This window comes from Podarcis erhardii (assembly GCF_964252035.2).
Source record: "Podarcis erhardii genome assembly, chromosome: 9".
NCBI lineage: Eukaryota > Metazoa > Chordata > Lepidosauria > Squamata > Lacertidae > Podarcis > Podarcis erhardii.
The window spans coordinates 23,236,636-23,262,894 of record NC_138512.1 but is presented as its reverse complement, the minus strand read 5'-3'; the positions used below and the strand labels follow the sequence as shown (position 1 = coordinate 23,262,894).

Sequence of the window (26,259 nt, the reverse complement as noted above, 5' to 3'; positions counted from 1 at the left end):
CTATTACTGACTATATTTGCAAATCACCTTGCCACTAAGAGAGTGACAGAAATGATGTCCAAGAATACTGAGAACACAAATCCCACAGGACTTCAAAAGCTAAGGCTCTAGGCTTGGACGGGCTAAAGAGGCACATGGTACCTAACAATTCTGACAAAGCAGTGCAGATCTACCACATCCCATGGTTACAGACCTCTGAGACTGACCATCACATCCACTTACTTACCAGCTAGAAGAGACTCATTTAGCCAGTATTCACTAGTGAGTTGGTGAGTTAAAGTTAAGCTTTTCCATTGTGGTTGGCTAGGACTAGCAAATCCTTAGCCTCAAAAGGCATTCCGAGGCACTTTCGCCTTTCATCCTGTCTTTTGCACGTTGCTCAGATTAGGGCATCTTGAGGTTCTAGTAAAAAAACAAAATAGACCCAACAAGCCTGGAGTCTCCCTGATGTACATAACACAACTGTGGCCTCAAGGAAGATCAGAGGCTATGGTGGTAACACAGCCTTCATCTAGGCACACAAGGGCATGTGATTTTCTTACAAATCAAAAATAGAATAGCTGCCTTTCTTGCTTCCTGCTTCCCCCACTTCCCTTTTTCAGGGAAATCATAATTAAACAGCGCCTCTCTGCTGGTACTTGTTCCTGACCAGGGGTGCTTACTTGAATAAAATATATTGGGGGGCAGGCAAACCCCACCCCACATAATCAATTATGGATTTATTTTAGGGGGCAGTTTTTATGTTGGTGGGGAGGCAGAACCGAGTTATCTGTGATACAGTTGGTTAAGTATTATTATTTATTTACTTGATGCGGGGTGCAGCTACGCCCATGTAATCAATCACAAGACACACACACACACCATGTTTGAGGGGCAATGCCCATCAACTTTGGGGTGGGGCTGGCTCCCTGCAATATTTTATAGGGCGAAGGGACCTCAGCCCCTAGATGTTGACTGGAATCAATTATATATGTGTGTGTGCCTATATAGAGTACTGGTTTTTTGTTTGGTTTTTTGCGTGTGCGTCTGTGTGTGAAGAGAAAGAACTGGCTGAGGCGGCTTCCTAGCTAGCCTGTGACTGGCGGGAAGGAAGGACGACGCTCGCGGGGCGGGGGGAGGCGGCTGAGGGGAGGAGCGGCCGCCGCCGCCGCCGCCGCCTCACGCCGCTCCGCCCGGAGAGGGCGGCACAACGGGCGGCCGGGCGGCCAGGCGGGAAGAGGGGGGAAGAAAGCCCTGGGACCGCGCAGGCGTCGCCTCCGTCGCCGCCTCCGCCGGCGGGGATGTGCGTCGAGGGCCCCGGGCTCCCCCGACGGACCACCGAGCAGCTGAAGAGGCCAGGCGCTGAGCGGGCGGGAGAATGGGGTGCGGGAAGATGGCGGCGCCGGCAGGGCCGACGGCTTCGTCCAGCATCTCGCTGTCCCGCAGCAGCAGCAGCAGCCGCTCTCGAGCGGGAGGCGTGAGGAGAAGCTGCCAGTGGCTCATTTACTGGGTGCCGGTTCTCTTCATCGGGAGCATCGTCGCCTGGTCCTACTACGCGTACGTCGGCCAGCTCTGCTTGAGTGAGTCCCTGGAGGCGTGGGGGAGAGAGGAATGGACGGAGATAATATATTTATTCTATATATATATGGCGGGGCGCGGGGGAGAAGAGAGTTTCTCCAGAGGCACCTCTGGCCAAAGCTCGCCTAAGAAATGGGGCCTTTTACCCTTGTCGTTTTCTTCTTCTTCTTCGACCTCAAGCCTTAAGCTGCGTCGGGGGCAGCATGAGGGGCACCTTTTTATTTTATCCTTCCTGCTTGCCTTACGCCCTCCTCCGTCCTTCGATAATAACGCGCGTGTCAGAATTTGAACTTGACTCCTTAGGGGCGTGCTGGAGTTTGTGTGTGTGTGTGTGTGTGTGTGTGTGTGTGTGTGTGTGTTTTTAAGCTGTTGTTTGTTGAGGTAAAACACTATTAACACGGGTTGCGCTTTCAATAGACCCGCATGTGCGTGTGTATGTGTGTGTAAACACGCGTGCACACGCGCACACGTTCACTCAGAGAGAGAGAGAGAGACTGTGTCGCGCGCACGCTCAGCATAAACAATCGATTGCCCCAGAGCAGACTCTCCTAAGGCAAACCGGCCGCTGACACTCAGCTGATACCTTCCACAAGAGGAGGAAGTGGGCACTGCGGGTTGGGAAACACCCTCGTTTGCAGCTGACAGGGAGTTGGGCTTTTCTTTTCACCCAATCTTTTCCCCCCTTATATTTTTCTTTCTTTCTTTTTGAACACTTAAAATCAAGAATAGTGATTTGGTGCTGCTCTTAATCATGATAGAAAGGCGAGCTTCCTGATTGGGCTTTTTCCTGTATGGTGCCTCTAATCTGTGTACATGATTGCAGTTCCAGGTCTGATTTATGTGGTGCTCTGGATTATGTAATGCAGAGTAACACCACTGTGATCTTGGATATGTAGGTCTGGAATGTTTTCATGGTGAACAAAACATCCTGCTTTTTGCCCTGCCTTGGGAGTGGTGACAGCAGCATCTAATCCGCTGCTGCTCCTACCGCAGGTTGTTGTTTACATGCTTAGCATTGCCTGGGCTGAGCCAAGTAGGATCTTTCTCTTCACAATCCCATGTGTTAAGAAGAATAGACTTGGGTAGAAAACACATGTACACACACTCACACTCAGAGTGCCTTGGGTTCTCTAAGGATAGGTATACAGTTAACCTGTGATATTTAGCAGGTGCTCATTGTCTAAGGGCCAAATGGTTGGGACCCTTCTGTGTCTGATTTTATAATTGTGGCTATTTCTGTTTAATGTGTATATTTACTCTAGCCCAGCACACATTGCTTATTAGAAATGAGCAGATACAAAATATAACCTACTTGGCAGGCACTGTATAGAGAATAGTAAATCTTCCTTCATCTCCTACTCCAACATTATTTTTGTATGGTTCTGGTGTTAAAAAGAGATCTAGGGATTAATTGGAGTGTGATTTTTAGTAGTCTTGGCCTTTTCCTTAATCTGCTAAGAATAAAAAGGAAGGTCTCTTGAGAGATACTCTGCCGTTTGTAAATGGTGCCTCCTGGGTTATTTAAATGCTAGCATGTGCTAAGCTAGGTCCCAGTCATGCACTAAAAAAATCTTGTGCATGCTGGTTTACTATTGTGGTGGTGATGCATATCTGCAAGATAGTAAACAACTAACAGCAGTGTACCTCCCACACAGAGTACAACGGCATTATGAATTTCTGGGAATTAAAACTGTACACCATTGCCATCTTTTCTATATGCTTTACTTTCTCGAGACACACACAAATGTGCTTTGAGGATTTGGATCAAAATATGACGGTTTAATTCTGTTTTCTGCTATTGTGAATAAATTTGTGCTAGAGATAAAAATGCACTTTATACTTTATTGTGGACAAGGTTATAATTGTACATCTATAACATGAAATAAAATGTCTTCCATGTTTTAGTTTCAGAACTGTAAAATAATGTTAAGCTAAAGGCTAGCTGCTGTTATTTAGTAGATTTTTTGTTGATCTTCGTTGGTTGTAGTAACTTTCTTTCTTAAACATACAGCAAATGCTTTAAAAGCTGACATCCCATGTTTAAGACTGCCTACATAGGTAGTGACCAACTTTTAAAAGAAGTGTTCTACATAAAGTCTAAGGTAGATAGCATCACTGTTTTAGTGTATATCATACTAGTAGTCTTCAGCTTCTCAAACCTGGGGCCAATGCAGGATGCAGTTATCAGTTTTAGTACATATGCCAATTTTTCCTTTTCTCTTTCACTCTTCCTCTGTCTTCTACTTTTTCTCTCCTCCCCCAATCTTTTCCCTCCTCTGAACAATGTAAAGAAATGAACAGAAAAGGGTAGAGTTGCATGACCTAGTTTTGAGACACAGCCTGACCCAATGCATCTCTCCTTTATTGATGTGATTTCCCCCATCCATTTGCATAACAGGCAGCAATGCACTATGGGAGAGAACAGATTGTTTGTCTTTAACACCTGATATTCAGTGGTATATTGCCTTTGAATATGGAGGTTCCATTTAGCTATCTGGGCCAGTGGTGACCGTACACTTAAATCTAACAAATAATAGGAAAAACTTTTACTGTACTGTACTCCCATCATATGGATTCAGTTTTTTTAAAAAGCTTCCAGTATATAATGTGTGTGAGAGTCCTGCTTTCAAAAAGTACCAGACTGTATTCTGTTCTGAGACACAGCAGGATTGCCAGGGCTTGGAAGACGGGTTGCTACAAACATAAGCACACACCACTTGCTCTGACTCTTCTGCAAGGCTCCTTGTCAGGCAGTGAGTGCAAAAGAGATGCTCTTTCTTTACCTTTGTGGAATATTTAGTGAGAATGAGGAAGCTGAATAGCTGCTAGAAACAACTATTGACTCCCAAACCCAGTGATAGGTTGTAGAATCCTGATGAATGGTTAATAACCATTGATAGGCTTCTCCCCTGTGACAATTGGATATTTCCCATTAAAAATGGTTAATTATAAACATTTTTGTCTTCAAAATCTAGACTTTGTTTAAAGACACAAATTAGCTGAAGGAAAGCACTTTTAAGTCCTTTTTGTTTCGGTGGGAAAGTTAGTGTGTGCATAACGTTAGCAGGAATGTATCCATAGTGGTTATAAATAAAGTGATTGGACTAGGAATATTAGATTTCAATATGAAATTTAATTCTTCCTCACCTATTAGCTTTCGCCCTAAACATTGTGTCCTTAATCTTTGGGAAAGATAGGGCAGATTCTCATGACCATTTGGACAATCATTGCCTTATCAGAGATTACTGTACACATTGATGGCTTGTGATCAAATCATAATCACATACAGGATGAGATGTTTAGCATACCATTTTGATTAATGTTGTGCCTAATAGTTTTAAGATTTGTATCTCCCCCAGCCCTAAATACTTTCTGTGTCTTTAACTGGGTGCCCCAAGAAGTTACCAAGCATTTATTTACTTACTTCATTTATATCCTACCATTCCTTCAAGGAACTCAGGGTGGTAGACATGCTCCACACACACATTTTATCCTAACCCTGTTGGTTAAATTATAGTGACTGACCCAAAGTTACCCAGTGAGCTTAATGACTGATTGGGTATTTGAATTTTCCTAGTCCAACCTTCTAAACGGAGCCAGCAAACTGGCACCTGCTGGTGCCATGGCACCCATGATCGCCTTCAGCGGCATCCCTGGGCAGGGACTGCAGACTCTGCTTTCATTTTTTAAAAAAGCTTCCATAGGAAGCAAGTTGTAAAACAAAATGCATAGGTACCCTTTTAAGTGATCTCTGTGAAGTGAGCCAGACTGACTGATCTCATCTGTCAGTGATTTTATCCAATAGGTGAATTCAGAGCTTTGACAGATACCAGGCAGTAGAAGGTCCCAAAGAGCAGTTGTTTTTTTCCCCACCCATGGTCCTTGGAATCTCTGTAGTTTGCCCTTCCTTTTTCCATAGCAACTAAGATGCATCTTTCTTGTGGTGGGTTTGTCTCAGATCAGATAACCCCCAGAAATTAATTTTTGCATATGCTACAGCACAATACATGTGGGTGGATATTAAATAACTCCCCTTCCCACAAAAGGCAAATGTGTAAACTTTGCAGATAGGCCTAGGATTGTCTCCTGTGCAGGAGCTAAAGATCAAGCACTCATTAAGAATTCACTGTATAGTTTACTTACAGCACGGTGGTGCATATGTTTATTCAGAGGTATGTCTTTGTGTTTAATGTGACAGCCTAGGCTTTGGTTGGCATGGCGGGGGGGCAGGCTTATTGTGCCTTTAACAGCTGTATGATAGGCAGAAATTCAACAGATTAATCCTTTTATATATGGAAATTCAATTGTAGAGAAAGTTTTGCCTACAATTTATGGTTTGCCCCCCATGCTTTGTCATCCCATGCCCCCTTTGCAGCTATTTTATGACTAGCACCCAAAGTACACTCTCAACATTATAATTGTGACCACTGGACCAAAATAGTTGGTGACCCCTGCCCTATATTAACACATTTTTTATTTGATTTGATTTATACCATAATATTTCATTGTATTGTTTAATGTTTCTAATTTAACATTATCTACCTTGATCAGTTAATCACATTACAGTATCATCAGAGTACATGGGATTTGTGCTGCCATTCTCAAGTTAATTCCTGGGGTGGGTTTTTTGTTGTTGTTATCTTTAATTTTCTGTGCCAGATATTCTATAGCTAAAGACAAAGAGTTTTATCCTCCTCCTTGTTCTTTATTTTCTTGTAATACTTTTCAAGCCACAAAACTAGTGTGTTGTGTTGTTTGTGTCCTTATGCTCTTGTTCCCTATCTCTGAAATGCCCTGCCTCCTGATACTAGAACATATCCATCAGTTTTGGTTTTGAAACAATGTTTAAATACATGCTTGTTCTCCCAGTTTCTACTCATTTAGTTAATTTTCCTTCATTTCATTTCCTGTTGTGTCATTCTCATATCTCTTATATTTTTGTCGATTAGATAAGCCTGCAGACAGTACTGTGCTTCATTTTATTGTGCATCACTTTGTTTTGTAACTGCTTTAGAAGTTATGGTGTCATTGTTATGGAACCTTGTTCTCCCCCACCCCTGTCCTTGATGGTTTTCTGAAGGTGGCAATTACCATCCAACCTGCTATTCTTCTGGTGCTGCAATCCTGCAAATACGTAACTGAGAGAGAGCCATCTTGCATTCAGTAGGACCTAATTCTGAGTAAGGATTCATAGGATTGTACTGTGAGTTAATATGAACAACCTAGAAGTCTAAGCAATGGTGCACGGAACACTGTGCCGAGTGCCACAGTGCACAGAAATGTCGTTTACCTTCCCACCACAGTGGTACCTATTTATCTACTCGTGCGGGTATGCCTTCAAACTATTAGGCTGGCAGGAGCTGGGAAAAAGCAATGGGAGCTTACCCCATCGTGCGGATTTGAACTTCCGACCTTACGATCAGTAAACTATTATTAAGTCAAGAGGCTCAATGGTTTAGACTACAAGTTGTAGTGCTGGCCACTGGCTTAGAAGGTCTTTTTAAAAAATCAGACATTTATGGAGGATAGATTTGTCTGTAGTTATTAGCTGTGAAGGCTAAATGGAACCTCCATGTTCAGAGGTAGCATCTGAAAACCTGGGAGTTGAAGCAACAGTGGGACAGGACTATTGCTGTTATACTCTGTGTGAGGGCTTCCAATAAGCATTTGGTTTGTCTGATGGAAAGAAAATAATGGAGTAGATGGACATTTGGTCTGATCCAGCAGGATTCCTATTGCATTCTATGCAGCTATTATCTCTACTGCCTCATAGATATATAAGTAATACTATATACAAGTTCAATGTGTTCTTAACTATCAGCACCACATTTGGCACATGCTGAAAGACAAATTGCAAGTTGTGTATTAGAAATGGCATTAATGCTCAAGTTGCCTTCATCCAAAGCAGTCAAAAACCATTATGATATACAATGGGTGTACTTATTTAAATTGTTTAAATAAAATATAGAAATACAGTCATACCTTGGTTCTCGAACGGCCTGGTTGACAAACAAATCAGCTCCCAAACACAGAAAACCTGGAAGTAAAGTGTTCCAGTTTTTGAACATTCTTCTGAAGCCAAATGTCTGATGCGGCTTCCGCTTGAGTGCAGGAAGCTCTTGTAGCCAGTCGGAAGCCATGCCTTGGTTTTCGAACGGTTTTGGGAGTCGAATGGACTTCGGGAATGGATTAGATTCAAGAACCAAGGTTCCACTGTAGGTATTAGATCTCTGTAATTGCTACTGGAGACTTGCCAGTACAGACAGTGACTAGTTAATGTGTATCTCAAAGTTGCTTATGCACAAACAGTGCTGAACCAGGAAGTGACCGAAAATGTCACAAAAAACACCAAAAAATGGGTGGAACAGGGGCATAACAGGTGGGATGTGCTTATACGCACTCTGCTGATGCATGTGGGGGCCAAGAACAGAATCTCCATGTGAAATGGTCATCAGCTGTATTTGCTGTAGCTTATAAGGTTAAAGAAACTGTTTTTTTACCCTCTCTTCTTCTTCACCTTTTCATATTCCAATACTGAAAAAGAGCCATGTAGCACTTCAAATGCTAACAGATTTATTGTAGTAGAAGCATTCAATAAAAAACATATGCTACAATGAATCTTTTAGCATTTAAGGTGCTACAAAATGCTGCTGTTGTATTTGCTGTAATGGATTAGCACAGCCAAACCACCCCCTCTGAATTTTTATCACTCTATCTTAATATTTTTGCAAACCATACTCAGAAGGAGCTGCACTGGAACTGCTTGTGAGGAACTGCCTCTGACACATAATTTGTACTTGCATTGCATGTACCTGCAATGCAGCCACTGATTCTATAACCTTACTTCAAGGGGGAAGACTGTAGGCTTCTGGCCAGGAATGTTGAAATAATTTTAAAGAACATAATTTTTAAAAACTGGTATTCAGTTTTAAAACTGGTATTTTAAAACTGGTATTCAGCAAAAAGACACACAAATGAAGAATAATTATGACCTGACCTCTGGGAACAGCAGAGGACTTTTCCTGTTAATCCAGAAGCAGGGATATAGATAGTATCTTCAAGCCAAACTGGAATTGGTATGCAACTGTGTATGACTCTCCCATGCTTACCCACAATTAAGTTTGGAGAAACAACTAAGTGGGAGATTTGTTAACTCTTCTCACCTCCTCCTTCTTCCCACTCCACATTATACCCTACTCTCAGCAACTTCTGCCAGCCTAGCAGTTCAAAAGCATACCAGCACAAATAGATAAATAGATACCACTGTGACAGGAAGGTAAATGGTGTTTGTGAGCTCTGGCATTCTTCACAGTCTTCCGTGCACCAGAAGCAGTTTAGTCATGCTGACCACATGACCCAGAAATCTTTCTGTGGACAAACTCCAGCTCCCTCGGCCTGAAAAGCGAGATAAGTGCCACACTCCATAGTCTCATTTGACTGGACTTAATCATCCAGGGGTCCTTTACCTTTCACTTTACTCCTAGCAGCTTTTATCTCTCACATAAAATGTCAATCTTTTTTGTGTGTGTGTCCATGAGTACATCTAAAATCTTGAGAAAGTGTCATGAATGCTGTCACAAAATGAGAACCATAGGAATACCCATTCACAAAATGACTGTCAATGACGACCAATTGCAAAAACACCCATTTCACAGAAGGCAAACCCTCTTCTTCCTCCACATAGGATAAAGAGAATCACACAAACAAACACATACACATGCCTCAAGGAGAAATCACATAGAAACACACACTGCTACTTCCCTTCTTATTTGGATCATTTTACTTGCACTCCCTCCAGATGCATTGTGTTGGTCACTGCTGTAACAAAAAAAAAAACTATGTCTTCATACTTTACCTTCTTACTTGCCTGTTTTTGGTCCTTATCTCATCCATAAAAAGTTCATAGAGGCAGGATGTGGTAAAGAGTGATGATCCCCTGGTCATCTCGGTGTTCTTTTTAAGGTGGTGATTGCTTCCTTCCCTCTTCTGAAGGGAGAAGAAAAAGGTGGAGAGCTTAGGGGCCTTACAGGCACCCTGGGAGGTCAGCATGGCGCTCAGCTGTATTCATGGGCACCATGTTAGCTATACCACAGCCCCAACAAAATGCCAAATGCATATATAGCCATTTGTCTACTTCTTTTGCCCAGGAAAACTGGTGTTATATATGGCCATGGTGGCTGGGAGCAGTCAGCCCTGTTTGAATTCCATAAGTGAAGTTAGTTGTGGCTTGACTAACTTGTTTCATTGGTTTCAATAGAACTTAGTCATAACTATGCAGTATATGGGCTATATCCTGCCTTCCTCTCTGGGCAGTGTATTAGAGATTAAACAAAAACAAACCAGTATGTCTCAAACAGAACAGTGAAAAAGTATGGTGTATTAGACATAACACAAAACAAGGAGAACATTTTGGATGTACTCTATGCAGAAAGTAATGTGATTACAAATAACAGCAACCCACAAATGACAAGGTCCTGGAGGTTAAAATTGTAATGATAATTCCTATATCATTTCTTAATTTTTTCCAAGTGGTTTTAATCTATTACATTTTCTGTTTGAACAAGCATGTAAAATAGGCCACTTATTTCCATATGCCCAAAAGGAATATAGGCTAAGAGAATGTGACTTGGCCAAGACCACACTCAAATCTATGACACTGATGATATTTGAACCAAAAATCCTCAGTGCGGGTCTTTGTTTATCCATTAGGCAGACCAGCTCACTAGATAGCTTTGCTCTTTATGGCACATAAAATATTGGTTGAGTCTCACGTGTAAATTATTAAAGGAAAAATTATTGAAAAAAGATGATGTGACAGTTAGGCAATACATTGAAAGTATTTTAATTGAAATATTTGTCACATAATTTTACTGTGACAAGTATAATTAATATGCAGCAACGTCTGGTACTTAGCTATATATAGACATGAAGCAGAAGCACTTTGAAGCATCGTTGAAATGAATGAGAAAGTTAAGCACATGCTTAAATCTTTCCAGCTGAAATCAGTTGAACCTCAAATGCATGTGCATCCCCATACATTGTAAGCATCCTCAATTTACTCAGTAGAAGATGTTGGACAAAGGACCTCAAGGTGCCACTTAGTCATATTTGACTTGTTTGTTTCTTTATTCAGGAGCATTTTTCTCCCACCCTTAAGCCCCAAAACTCCCAAAGCAACTCACATAATATCAAAAATAAATGACAGTCCCTGCCTACAGGCTTACATTGTAAAACTTTATAAAACATAATGTGTATCAAAAGGGATGGGGAGAGAAGAAGAACAGGTAAATTCAGGTACCAGTTTTGAAGTTACTGAGTTTGGATCATAACAAACTTGAATGGAAGTAGTTGAGGAAGAGCAGGAGCTAAACAGAGCTGGTCTCAGAATCGGGTGGGGTGAGACCTGCTTTCCATCTTTCCCTCTGCTGCTGCCCAATGCAGTGTTTGTATCTCAAAATACTACAATTAGTAAAACCTAAAATTGAATTGCATAACCCACATTTAATTCTTTTACCACCAATGCAGTTTAGATCATGAAGTGTTAAGGCTGTATACCTTTAGAAATAAATGAAATAAAATTGATGCATGGGGGAGAAAACTACCAATAAGTCATGGTTGTGTATCACTCTATTTCAATATATGTTAATACCACTTGTAGATAAATTGTTAGTGATCATCCAATTGGTGATCCCATTTTAACCTTATAGCTAACAATAATGGGAAATTTCAGTTTCAACCCCCTAGCTGTGAGAAAAGGGCATCAAGACCCTGGGAGCCAGGAGCCCCTTTCCCTCCACCACCACTCTCAACCCCTTTGGGGGGCATATCTCTGCAGACTAGCACTTTAAGAGTGTTGTCTATCTTAATACTTTCCACAGGCTTAAGAAGTCTTTCCTATCTCAAGTTGAAACTCCTGTATCCTCTTCCACACTAGAACTTATTGAGAAGAGTTGTTGTTGTTTAGTCATCTAATCGTGTCCGACTCTTCGTGACCCCATGGACCAGAGCACACCAGGCACTCCTTGTCTTCATTGAGAAGAGTATTTCTCCTTTTAATGCAGTTGTGGCTGTTCACCCACTCAAGAATCTAATCATCTTTTCAAGAGAGAATACCGGCCCCTGAATGTTCCCTCTTTATTTACTTATAAATATTGTAACTGTAGGATATTATCCTAGGGTGGGTTGGTTGGTTGGTTTGTTTTGGAATGGATGTTTAATTGATCACAGCAATTTACAAAGTAAAATATTTATATTAACTAACAAATGTACACATTGTCTCAAGAAGATGGGAATGTCTTGTTTGTGCTCAAATAATGGCAACTAATATTTTTTCACTTTGTTTTTTTCTGTCTCTCTTGCAGTAACCATGACAAATATTGGAGAAAAAGGTAGCTGTTTATTATTACATTTATGTTTTGCTTTTCTTACAATATCTCAAAAAACAGTGTATATAGAGTTCACTTAGCTTTAGCAAGGTTTTACTACATATTTCGTGATTTACTCTCTGCATTTTGATTCCTATATCTACGCATGTAATTATTTTTATTTAACTTATACCAGGATGAGCAGTTTTGAATTCAGGGCCTGCCAATAGAAGAATTACTGACAGGCCTGGAAAAAATCTTTTTCTGTGCAGTACTAGTAGTAAAAAAAAGGAAAAAGCTGTATCTGGTAGTCATCTAAAACTGATACAGAATATAAGGCAAGGAGAGAGGGAGAGAAGGAATGCTTATAGAGATATGATTTTGAATCAGCTTGTGTAAGTTACTCAATAATCAAGTTCAATATCAATGCAAGAAAAGAAGGATAAAATAGACTTTTGGTAGAATCCTAGTCTGCATTTTATTACTCCTTTTCTTGATATCCTGATTACTGTTTGCATGGGTGTGCCTCCCCTTCCGCACAGTCTGAAGTGGCAGAAACTGCTGCTTTATAGTAAATGTTGGAAATGTGGGCAGCTTCTTTATTTTTCCCCCCATTTGGGGATAAAAGAATAAAAAAATTCCCCATTTGGGGGAAAAACAAACTCTGCTGTGAAGCAATTGTGGTTGGTAGGTCACTGCAGATGACACACAGCTCTGTTTCTGCTGTTCAACAATTACTAAGGAAGTTGTTTATGTTCCAAATTGGTGATTGGAGGCAGGAATGCACAAGATGAGCATTAACAAATTGATATTTAATCCAAACAAGACACAAGTGCTCCTGGTCAGAAGAGAGACCGATTCTGGAATAGGGATTCAGCCTGTTTTGGATGGGGAAGAATATTGTTGAAAGCTTTGGCATTCACCTATAAAGTCCTAAATGGTTTAGGTGCAGGTTGACTAAAGGATTGCCTCCTTCCAGACTAGCTCTCCTCCTACCTAAGATCTAGTGGGGAGAACCCTCTCTGTATCCTACTTATAGAAGAACCATGGATGGTAGGCACCCAAGAGAGGGCCTTTGATGTGGCCACACCTAGATCTTGAAACACCTTGTCCTTTTAGGTTTGAATGCCTCCTTCCCTGGACAATTTCATCAGTTGTTGAAGACCTTTCCATTCCAGCAAGCTTTCACTGCAGCACTTTGGATAAGAGTCTGTGTTGAAGACTACCAATTATTTGTCGTGCCTGTCATATCTGTATTTTATTAATATGTTTTATTGTGTATTTATGTAAGCTGCCTTGAGTGAAGTGTAAGCCTTGGAAAGGCTGGATATTCTTATTAAGTAAATAAATATTATTATTTAAATAAATACAGTGGTACCTCGGTTTTCGAACGTAATCTGCTCCAGAAGGCCGTTCGACTTCCGAAACATTCGAAAATTGAAGCATTTACTTACGGAAAACTCAAACACGGAAGCCACGTAGCATGTTCGACTTCCAAAAAGCATTTGAAAACTGAAGCAGTTACTTCCGGGTTTTTGGCATTCGAAAACCGAAATGTTCAACTTCTGAGACATTTGAAAATCGAGGTACCACTGTAAATAGTTATTAGAGTGAAGAGGTTCATCATATTCTTAGATCAGCGTTGCCAATCTGGATATGTCCACACTGCCAAAAAAATCTCCCCCCTCCTATCCCTCGAGCAGTTTGGCAGTTTAAAGAAGTTTCCTTTTCAGAAAGGAAACTAATAAGATGATGAATGAATGCATCACTGTGTGAATGATCATGAGGCACTTATAAAAACAAACAAAAAATGTGGAGAACCAATCTGAAGCATGCAGGAGGGGCAATACCAGGGTTCATTTTGCTGGTGTGCACATTTCAGTTGCAAACCTGGGAGGAATCCAAGCTCACACTACTGCTGGAGAATCTGCTATGAGGTCTGGTTCCATATATTATATCTGTCCTCATTGCAAAGTGATATTCACTCAACCATTGCTGAAAATCAGCAGCTCAGAACCTTAATCTTGGAATCCTTAACTGGACCCTTCACTGAGCCAGTAATGTCAGTCATTGGGAAGGAATTATTTTAACTGATTCCATCAGGCTTCAGATGCAGAACTAATGAGACTTGTTCATGGCTTTGTAGTCAGCCTGATTTAAACTGTAACTGGTCTTAAGTTATGTTTTTATGACTTCTATTAGATTTTATCAATTAGTAATGACTGTAATATCACTGTGTTCGTTTTAATTATTTTAAGTGTCCACAACAGTGGGAGCCCTCTATGGTGATGGGAACTTATCAGATGAATCTGTGAGTTAATTAAATAAATAGAAATAGCCAGCAGACAAGCTCATCTCTTAACGCTGCATTCTTCAAGAACAGCCAGATAAATTTCCCATGGGTTTAGGGAGGATACCGGAGGACCTTAAATTGCTTGCGAGTACACCTCATCTTTCCTCCCTCTCGTACCTTGGTCTGCTCCTGTAGCTTCCAACCTTGCATGACTTTACTCATATTATAGTTGTTGTCTCCTGTGTGTCCTCCACACCTCCCCCAAATCTTCTTGGTGGGCTTGGGAAGTGGGCAGGAGAATGGGAGATAATTTCATCAAGCAAGCAGAAATGCTTGCACTGGCAGAATAATCAAATTAGTACAGTGCTAAATTGCACCCATAGAATTCTTCCTAGTAAACCTTACAAGTCTGGCTGCACATTTTCTGGTAGTGCTACATAATTTATTTAATTACCCTTATTTTATTTTATAGTTGTGCTGATGTCTTGATAGCACTGTTACCTACTGTGGACCCCTTGGAAATGTTTAGCTTCATCTTGGTTGTCTGTATATTTCTTACACTATTATGCAGTTTCTGTAATTTGTTTAATGCCTTAATTTTATGTCTTTGATTTAGTGGTGTGCCTGCTTGCCTACCATCTATTTTTCACGATGTTTGTGTGGTCTTACTGGAAAACAATCTTTACATCACCAATGAATCCTTCCAAAGAAGTAAGTTATGGTGTGGTGTAAGAAAAAGGCCTTTGTTAATTTTGTTTCTGGTGCATAATATCCCCATTTTTTTTAGGTGTAAATAACACCTTGTATGAATTCGTTATCTCTAGATCCCATTCACCTGAAGGCCACCAGTTAGCAAAACATGGTCATTATTGATAGTTGCAAACATTTTACATCTGGGTGAATAAAAGCACAGTGTTCTTTCATGCACTTTGGTTTGTCTGTCTGTTTGAAATATTTTTACTCAGCTCTTCAGCAAAAAGAAAAAGGCAATCCTTGCCTTCAAGCTTACAATCCAAAAGGCAAGACACATAAAGAAAAGGACTGTGAATGAAGGAGGAAAGAAAACCAAAGCACTTGGTCTTAATTTTTTCAAGCTTAGCAAGAGGACATGATAACTTAATTATGTCTCCTATTGAGACTATTTGAGGGTTGAAAAGGTTGACTTTTCAAACTATCTCACCTGGGGTTGAGATGTGAATAATATGGAGCATTGAGAAAGTTAGGCTGCAGGCTTCCTGTTTCCAGTGTGCCAGGAATGAAGTCTCTCCCAACACACACACACACACACAGAGAGAGAGAGAGAGAGAGAGAGAGAGAGAGAGAGAGAGAGAGACTGAGATAATCAAATAATGATGAGGGAATTTCATTATCTGCATTCCTCTTAGGTTGGAAGAGGAACCAGGCTCTCACCCACAGTTTGCCTGGCGGTCTGGCTCTCGCTTCCCCATGGAATGCGAAGGCAGGCAAAGGCGCTGGGTTTTATTAAAGTTTTGCAAGTTTTATTAAAACTATCTGCACAAGTGAGGATGGAAGAAATTGGAATATAATATGGAATTTAACAAAATTGGAACTGTGTGAGTGAGAGAAAGAAACTGAGAGGGAAGGGAGGAGAGAAACGCTATGCTTTGAAAATATAGAGCAAAATCCTCCCTAACCTCCATTATCCACAAATGAATGTGTTCAAGATAAGGATAACTGGCCATAAATCAGTGCCAAGGAGGAAAGGAGTCAGCAGTGGGAATAAAAGTTTTTGGATTAACTATCTGCAGTCTGGATTCAGACCATTCTTCCTAGGCTGGGAGGCACACACATAAAGCATAGAATTGTAGAGTTGGTAGGACCCTGAAGATCATCTAGTCCAACCCCGTGCAATGCAGGAACATGCAGCTGTCCTGTACAGGGATTGAACCTGCTACCTTGGCTTTATCAGCACCATGGTGTAACCAACTGAGCCATCATGCAAATCACCTGGCACATCATAACCATGTATTCAAGATGTGTAAGAGCAGTTACCTATTATTGTGCTACTAATTCAGTTTCCTTTTTTTCTAGTACCACCTGACCTATGCAGATAAGGAACTGTTAGACAGAGAAACTAGAAGTGAAATCCATCAGGAAGTGCTGAGGAGAGCAGCTAAGGACCTCCCCGTCTACACAAGAACAATGTCTGGAGGTAAACAGTTGTTAAGATTGAAGCGTGGGAAATTATTGTTCTTCCTGAGGGAATTCTCTTAGAAGAGATGCCTGTAAAATTCCCTTTCACTTGTGCTTTGTATGATCAACTTAAAACAGATTGGGAGTGCCCGCAAAGCTCCTTTCAACCATGTCCTGCCTTTACCTGGGGGCAGATGGCTTGCCCAAAACATGCTCACAGGCCAAATGTGGAGGCCTGAAAGGCTGGATTTGGCCCACAGGCCAGAGGCTCCCCATTCCTGGGCCTGGATAAAGGTGAATACATTTAAACACTATCTGGGTAAATCATAATAACCTGAGAATTGGTAAATCATAACTAGCTTGAGAATTGGTGGTAACACTGACCAGCCATGGCTGGCTTCCTCAGTCTCAGCCCTCCAGATGTTTTTGGCTTACAACTTCCATGATCCCTAGCTAGCAGGACCAGTGGTCAGGGATGATGGGAATTGTAGTCTCAAAACATCTGGAAGGCCAAGTTTGAGGAAGCCTGAGCCATGAAGTGTATGTGTGGATTTAGTCCTGTTCCCCTTCAAGCAGCCGGTTGATATGATTGCCAGTAATCTTTCAAGCTACATGAGTGCAAAGTTAGTTTTGGGATAGTGACTAGCAGTGCAATCCTAACCATGTTTACTTAGAAGTAACGGTAAGTCCTATTTAATTCAGTGGAACTTTTTAAGGGTGGTTAGGACTGCAGGCTTAAATCAGCTCATATTTTTCACCTGTTATGGTTAGAAATATTACATTGTTAGCAAGTTAAGACATGAAAAAGAAACATAAATTTCTTGGCAGAGCATTTTCCCCCCTTACTGCATCAGTTTCTGGGACCAGCAGAACAGTAACGTTTATGTTAAACAGAAGTCTTTTTCTGTCTTTGCAGCAATCAGATACTGTGACAGATGCCAACTTGTAAAACCAGACCGTTGTCATCACTGCTCTGTTTGTGATAAGTAAGGAACAAATATTGCAAGGCTATGTAGCATTTCTGTTATTGCTGAAGGAGTTGAGCAATGAAAATTACCTGCATGGATTACTGAAGAAATTATATATACTTAAATATAGTTTTTTATTTTATTAATGGTTATTATTTCTTTATAAATTAGAATTTGATTATTTATTCTCTCAGTGTGGAATTCTGCTATTATTTACATATGTGGATCTCATTGGGACATAACACCTGAGTAACTCATTGAAAAAAATTGTATGCTTAATATTTGAGGCATTTCATTTGACATAGACTATTAGCTATCACCGCAAGCTTGATACTGCCAATTATATTCTATTATTGTTGTTTGTCTTTTTAAAGATGTATTTTGAAAATGGATCATCATTGCCCTTGGTAAGTAACCATGTTACTTCATCACTTTGGATTAGATAATATGGGAAACAAACACTGTTTCCTGATGATGAGGGGTGAAAAGTTTCACTCATGAGATTTGAGGAAGTGGCATGGCAAGATCTTGTGGCAATAGCACAGCATTTTGGGGGTAGTAGCCTTGCAGCAACGGTGATAACTATTGGAATGGAATCACCTGTTTTTTGCTTTTGCTTTTATTTTTGTTAAACAAGGTATTTGTGTGTGCTATCTTGGAGAGGAGTACCACATAGTCTACAGCTAAGGAAAATAGAAACATTTCACAAAATGGCAGGGAATTGCTATGAGGGAGAAAAGTGACGCCTATGTTTTGCATGGCTAGTTTTTCAGGTATTAAAAGGTTATGTGAGAAGTCCTGCTAGATGGGACCACATTCTTCAAAAGAAATCTAGATATAATAGATTTTTAATCGCCATTTTAATTTTAAAAAACAGCAATAAAATAAAAAAAGAAATTGTCAAAATAGCAATTTATGCCAGGGAAAAGGAGTGTCATTAATCTCTAGTAAAATAGCAACATACAGTAAACCAGAACTGGTCAGGGTGGTGTCCTGATGGTGTTGCATTTTAACTGCCATCAACCTAGCCAGCAAAACTCAGAATATGTAGTCCAATAGTATCTAGAAGACACCACAATGGCTATTGTGCACAGTTATTTTTGGCATTGGAATTCTATCTAGAACAACCATGGAAGCCGAGAGAAAAGTAAATATTTTCAACAATAATTTTTTGAAGTTCATGCATGGGAAATATGGATGTATTTTACTGCTTGAGCCTACTGCAGCTGTGATGTGCTCCTTGTGCAAAGCCCAGGGAGAACATCTGAAAAAGCCCAGATGCCATTGATATGCAAGTGGCTCCCTTTGAGGAAAGACATTTTTATGTTTGCAATATTCATCAGCACCCAGTCACTACTGCTTTAAATAGAGGAATTTAATTGATTATAATGGATTAGAAAGATGGGAGGTAAATACATAGTTTGAGGCCTATGAAGAAATATAAATGAAATTTAATTAATTATATGTCTGTATTTTCAGTGATGCAAGCTTCTTTTTCCCTAGGGTGAACAACTGTGTTGGATTTTCCAATTACAAATTTTTCCTTCTTTTCTTGGCATATTCTCTGTTATACTGCCTTTTCATTGTTGCAACCGATTTACAGTATTTTATTAAATTCTGGACAGTAAGTTTTAAAAGTATTTCATGTTTCAAATATTTAGCTCTGTAAACATAAACATGTTGACTGCTTATATATAGGGTACAATCCTAAACGCAGTTACTAGGCAGTAAGGAAAGTAAACCCAGCTGGACACAGTGTGAATTATTTTCAAGTGAAAACGAATAGGATTGTTCTGCTAACTAATATTCATATATTATCTATTTTTAGACTGTAGTGAACCACCCTGAGATCTACGGGTATAGGGCAGTATATAAGTTTAATAAATAATCATAATAAAATAATAATTTAGAAGAGTTCTACCTCAGTTTTTGTAGTCACAGTCAGTAGTTATGATTTGGTAAGGGAGAAGAGTAATAAGCTTAGTTACAGATAGGTAGCCGTGTAAGAGTAATAAGCTTGTTAATGCTTTGGGGAGGAAAAACCTGTCGTTTTTATGCTAGCTGACAAAGATCAAAAGCATTTTAAAAAATGGCATATGGCCTACATTCACTGTTAAAAGCCACTCAGGGTTGATGCCAGGTTTGATAGGGCCTTTGGTGGCAGTGACTCTGTCCGCCCCTTTCCTTTATCTTACCTGACAGGCAGGCAGGCAGGCTCAGCAGCAAAAAGAAAAAAGCCAATATAGTAGCAAGCGTAACTTCGGACACCTGCCATTTTAATTCAGTGATAATGCCTCTGTTACCCCAATGTAGCATCACTCTGGATCAATGCTATGTTGGGGCCTCAGTGACACTGTATGGGAGTTAAAATGGTGGGCCACAGCCAGGTTCAGCGCTGAGAGAAGTAAGCATTGTAAACTTTGTTTAGTTGCGCTTGGGTTCCACTGAAATCTGTGTTAACTGTTATTTTAGTCCAAATTAACTTAGCAAAGGAATTTAACTAAAACTGATTTACTCTGGATTCATATTCAGGCCACTGCTGAACTACCATTTAAGGTGGTTGTCGAATATCAGGAATCCTGTCTGAAAATGAGAAGTTACACAGGGAAAGAATGCATTATTACTGAGGCATAGTAATTATGAGGACTGTGAAACAATACGAAAACAAAACAGTGCTTATTAACAAAATTAGCCTTACTTCCTGAGGCTGTGATCCATTAGTACCCATAGAATATTTATCATATACGGTCGTACCTTGGTTTTCGAACAGCCTAGTTCTCGAATGTTTTGGCTCCCGAACATTACAAACCCGGAAGTGAGTGTTCCGGTTTTTGAACGTTCTTTTGGAAGCCGAATGACTGACAGGGCTTCCGTGCCTTCCGATCAGAAGCCACGCTTTGGAAGTTGAACGCTTTGGAAGTTGAATGGAGCTTCCTGCAGCCAATCAAAAGCCACGCTTTGGAAGTCAAACACTTTGGAAGTTGATTGGACTTCCGGAACAGGTTCCATTTCAAATTCCGAGGTACACAACTGTATCTTCCACCGTTCTCCCAAAGTATTGGGGGTGGTGTATCTGGGTGTGTCCCAGTAATTCTATAAACTACTTGAATAAAATGTCCTTAGCAATTAGAGAAGTTCAACGTAGGTAATAAAAGATCCTTTATTTTATTTCCAGTATAAAGCATTGACATTCCCCCCCCCGCCTTTCCTCTCTTTATAGAATGGCCTTCCTGATACTCAAGCCAAGTTCCATATTATGTTTTTATTCTTTGCCGCAGCCATGTTTTCTGTCAGCTTATCATCTCTCTTTGGATATCACTGTTGGTTAGTGACCAAAAATAAATCAACATTAGGTAAGGATTCATAATTTGATTCAGTCCATATTCTGTGAACTGTGTGCACCGCTTTGAATGGGCTAAGGAATGTAACCATCTCTTCCCTTTCCAGAGGCATTCAGAGCACCTGTTTTTCGACATGGAACGGATAAGAATGGATTTAGCTTGGGATTTGACAAAAACCTAAGACAAGTCTTTGGGGATGAGAAAAAATATTGGTTGTTGCCAGTGTTTTCCAGGTTGGTGTTGTATTGAGAGAAAACCGGTTATGTTTTGAAACCAACAATGAAAGTTGAAAGTGTTTTTAATGCTGCTCACCTACTTACAATGTTGCTTCATTTTACTTTTCAGCCTAGGTGATGGATGCTCCTTTCCTACCTGCCTTGTTAACCAAGATCCTGAGCAGGCTTCTACTCCTTCTGGACATAGTTCTTCAAACAAAAAGTAAGCCTATATTTATTCCTTGTCAAGTTTCCACTTACCTTGTTGTTGTTTTTTGTTTCTTGCCTGCTGCTTAGATAGTAGTCATATTAACATTTAAGTGTACATTGGCATAGAAGCACTCTCACAAGTTGCATTTGAGACACATAATTAATGACCTTGTACAATCCATAATTCTTGATTGTAGATGCAGAAATGACTGTAGATAGCATTCTTCAATGTGATCATTTAAAAACAAATACACATACATGCTCCATATTTTTACAGAATGTTACTCTCTCCAGTTCCTGAGGGCAGGGACCATCTTCGTGCTGTTTTTTGTAAGCCACTCGAGAACATTTTCAGCAAAAGGGCAGGGTATAAAATTTATAAGATAAGTACTGCAACCAACCAAACATGGTACCCATCATGCAGCACATGAATGCTGCATTGTGACAAAGCATGGCAACCATACCATATGAGCACTCTAATACCTGGCTATTATCCTATCTCAGTGAGGAGTTGCAAACCTCTTGCTTGCATCTCCTGCTGCTCCCTCTAGCACACATGCATAAACAATTCAGACTAACCTGTTTAGGCACTGGAATTCATCAAATGCACCAGGAAACACAGAGCACCCAAGTTGGAATATTTATAGGAAAAATAAAAACATTGGTAATGAGATTCATCACCCTAACCTGGCGGTCTTCTAACGATATTTTTGCTCCTCCTTCAACATTTTTGTCATTGAATAGTGAGAATAGTCATCATTTTCCTGCTAAACCATTACGAGACTCCCAAAGTCACCTTCTTACTGACTCTCAGTCTTGGACAGAAACCAGCGCAAGTATTGAAAATAACAAATCGGGTAAGAGATTGTGGTGTTTTTTTATCCTGTGATGTTTTCAGGGTGACTTGCTTGCAGGCCTAGCTTTCAGTCCAGTTTGAAAACAAAATAAAATTTATGTACATATCAAAGCAGATACTATATGAGCAGTTCCTTTATAGCTAAACTCTAATTTGAAACCTGCAACTTTCTGGGCAGTGAGTGAATTAAAAGCAGGGGATGTCTGGCAACAAAACGGGGAATATATGTTGAAATAAACATGCATGAGAATGCAGCACAGCTTGTCCTTTTAAAAAAAGTTCCCTGAATCAGTTGGGCATTGGTATCTTTATTACACATACCTGCTCCATGGACCACAGTAGTCTTTGGATTTATGATTTTGAGACCTGTTCATTAAGTATAGAGACCTCATACAGATGACCAAACTCCACAAGAGTCATTTATAATATTTTTGACTTCTGATATGCATGCAACTGTTTTATGTAGGCTATCTGAAGGGTAATATTCTCATATTTGTCAAAGCCTTGCCAAGATCTGTTCCACTGCAGACAATATCCATTGCCCATAGTATCATATATTTTAGAGAAATTAAGGGTAGTAGCAACAGATGTATGTTGAAGGGATGTAGAATTCTTCTGCTGAGGCTCTCTGGTAAAAAAAAAAAAAAAGGAACCACTGCTTCAAAGCATCATTTTATTTTTCAAAGGTATGACCAATCCTGCACTAACGATGGAAAATGAAACTTAGTCATGCAAGTACAAGAGAGAAATTCTGGATCTTTAAAGTAAGTTGTTCTTTTTAAAAATAAACTTTCTTGACACCTTTATAATTTAATAAATTTCTCTTTCATAATCTTCTGTAGTTCATGATCTGCATGTGATTTAGATTGTGGACACATGATAGCCGTTACATCGGAACCCTTTGTTTTTCATACTGGTGTACTTTTAATGCTTTGTTGTAGTTAAGAATTGTTGATGAGAGGATGAGGGATTCCTCGACAACATCAGCATCCATTGACCAGCTGTTCCAGTCCACTGCACCGTGGATGTGCCAGAAGATATTTCAAGATCTAATTTAGCTGTCTCTGTATCATCACTTGAAATATAAGACCCGTTACCATCTCTTACATGTATGAAAAGAATGTTTTGGGTAACACAAATTATTGTTAAAATTCAAAAGGAATGTCTTGAAGATTACACATTGGGAAAGCAGGTAGTCTTTCCTTAAGACGTACAGGACAACACCTAGTCCTTTTTTAAAGGACTAGGTTAAAAGGGGGATTTTTGCATTGGCATTGATAGCTCAGGTGAGTGTAACCTATTTTCATATAACCTGAACCTGCTCTTATGGCAATTCTTGAATCTTTTAAGTTTTGCCTCTGGTTTCTACATACAAGTTATCTTTAACCATGCAAATATATTCTCAACTTTTAGCAATTGATTTGGGGAGCTTAGTAGGCTAGAATGATTGGACTATATTTTGAATCCTACCTTCAGCTGGGTTAGTCATACTTTTAAATTTAAACTAACCTCAGTTAGATAGGTTGGATAAGTTTTAGGAAAGGTTTTGTTTGATGCTAATATAATAGTCCCCCCCCTCCCCACTTTATACATGACTCACCTACTTCTAGCTAGGCTACAATTTTTCTTAAATCATACAGGGGAAGCAGAAGACAAACTCCATCCTCAATTTATGTGCATGTAAAACATGATCGGAGCAAAGTTTAGTGAGACTATAAATGTGTGATTGTTTACTATTCAGTTATTCAACTTTATTAGGAGTGTTTGATATTAATATTCCTTGAGACTGCTAGGCTTCAAAAGCTTAACCTAAATTTTGTGCCTTTAAGAGGCTCCATTTTAACTATATGAATCTTTTCTCAGTTTGATTTAGCATCCTTAAATTGCTGCATTCCTCATCATTACCCTGATGATGTACATATAAGATGTATATTATCATGTAGAACATACTAAAATTAATTACTGTGATGACTACACTCTGGATTATGAAGCCAAGTGGGCTTACAGAGACCCTTTTTATTTTAAATGAAACTAACAGTTGTTTAGGCTTTTGTAGGATTTGTCAGACATTTCTGAAGCCAAGAAAACTGAAGTTTCATAATACGTTTTTTATCAGTGCCTTTGCATGCACGGTATCTCAGATGAAATTATATACATTTAATGGATCACATAAAATACATTGTGCTGTTTACATAAAATAGGTGGTAATATTTAATTCCAAGATGGTTTGTAGAAGTTGGTAATATTATGAGCAGAGGAAATTATACGTAACTCACAAGGGTGCATTTGTGAAACAAATTGCCACTTTAAAATCAGTTGGGTAGTCAGATTTTTTAATTATTATAGACACAGTAGGATGCATATCTGGCTCCGTGACTTACCCTACAGTTGCAGTTGCACCAAGTAAAAATATTTTTTCAAAAGCAGGAGGACCATTAGAGCCCAGTTCCTGAGTGAATCACTGTTAATGTTTTTCTGAAACATTAAGAACGTTATTTCCTATTCTTCAGGCAACAAAGAAGACTTGGAGGATTACTTCAAAATTATTCACCCATGTAAATTAGGTTCTATTAAAGTGAAATGGTATGATGTCTCTGACATCATTGCCATTATAACTGGAAGGCCGCCACCGCCCCCCCCCCCGCAACCCCTATCTACATTTTAATCCAAATGAGTCGTTACAGGTTCAATCACCAGAAGTGCCAGAATATGACCCTGGGATATTTGAGATCATTGTGATCTGCATTACATAGTTTTACACAGTATGTGCAGACATGTTTTGCAGCCAATAGTTTCTATAGCATTATGTTGTATTTACTTAGTATTCAGTGTTGAAAGTGGTCATGAGAATCACAGGGACTGAATGGAAAAGACTGGTACTTTCATTGCTTCATCATAATGCACATTGTGATGTGTATTCTGGTTATGCAGGGGCTGCCTTTGATACTTTACCAGCATTCATTAAAATGTGTATAAAATGAAGGGGAAAGCTGAAATTCAGTTTTCGTGGGACACATTTATTACAGATAAAATCTATCTTATAGTATTTTTCAGTAAAATTCAGACTATCAGAGCACGTTTTAAATATGGCTCACATTGCTGCATCATGGAAAGGAAGATTGATGACTGTGTCTGATTCCAGTATTTAAACATACCTCCTGGGAAAGTGGGGTTCATGCAAAAGATTGAGCCAGCCTATGATGGGTGTAAATGCATTATCATGATGCACTTTTTCCAGCTAATTCAGATGTCACACATAATTATTAAGGTAGGAATGGCTGTTTTACATCCTGACCGTATTTTCTTGAATGTAAATATCAGTGCTATCTGTGAACGATGGGGCTTCACAATAAAAGCGTGTGGGATTAGGGAGTGAGCAAATAGCAGAAGTGGGTGTCATAGGTAGTAAGTGGTGATGTAGGTATGGCTACTGCAGAATTTTAGAGGAGCTCTATGACTTCCTGTTTCTGGAAATGCAAATTTCAAATTCCTTCATAAATTATAGTATGGGAGAAAGGAATCTTTTCTCACTCCACCTCCACCTGCATGGCTAAAACACTGATTAACTGAAAACTAGGACTCTCACTTTAATTAAAGACATTTTGGTCAGTTGTGTGGGTTTTGGCTGACTGGTCAATTTAATCTGCTGATTAAATTTGCATAAACTTTTACACAGGTAAAACAATAATTTTGAAGGAAGAAATATACTTTTGTTTTTAGATGAACTATTCCCTCCAATGTATAATGGAAGGGAAATGCCTCTTAAGAAGCTGCTTGCTGTCTTAAGTTTGTAGAAGTTAATTATGTTTTCAAATGTCTGTTTTTAAAGCTGTTGCCCTATTTAGCAGAGGACACATTTTTAGGTGATTAAAATGTTGGAGTGCTTTCATTACATGATCAATCATTGCAGCCCTATTAAAACATTTTGGTTATGTGACAAGGATTCAAAATACTCCTTTTAAATGCTTTCATAGTTCAGATTCCATTACAGCACATAGGGAGTAACACGTCACTATATGAAACAAAATATTAATACACCCATTAGGAACTACTTGGTCAGCCTTTGTATTGAATTCTTTCCTTCAGAATTAATAGTTCTTACTTAATGTGTAAAACAGTATGTATTTTGCATATGCCACTATTATATGGAATGCAAAGTACTAGTAGATATGCTTCTAGTACGTACAAATATATATGCCTACAGAGCTAGTAGTACTATGATTGTGCTATACGTTGCTTTTACACAATTGCTGGCTGGATGTTTTTTCAGCCCCAAATGCATTTACTTTTTAATAACCCCC

At 39.6% G+C, this 26,259-nt stretch overlaps 1 protein-coding gene across 1 annotated transcript; it reads left to right on the top strand.

Annotated features, from left to right (window-relative positions):
• The first annotated feature begins 1,171 nt into the window (after positions 1 to 1,171).
• ZDHHC2 (zDHHC palmitoyltransferase 2) lies at positions 1,172 to 24,589 on the top strand. Its single transcript, XM_081875893.1, has 13 exons — positions 1,172 to 1,559; positions 11,919 to 11,945; positions 14,831 to 14,925; positions 16,267 to 16,387; positions 17,285 to 17,354; positions 17,711 to 17,743; positions 18,840 to 18,960; positions 20,557 to 20,689; positions 20,784 to 20,910; positions 21,023 to 21,115; positions 21,847 to 21,959; positions 22,645 to 22,722; positions 22,900 to 24,589. Exons 1-12 carry the CDS (start codon positions 1,358 to 1,360, stop codon positions 22,683 to 22,685), a joined length of 1,176 nt encoding a protein of 391 aa, XP_081732019.1. The 5' UTR covers positions 1,172 to 1,357; the 3' UTR covers positions 22,686 to 22,722; positions 22,900 to 24,589.
• The last annotated feature ends 1,670 nt before the right edge of the window (positions 24,590 to 26,259 follow it).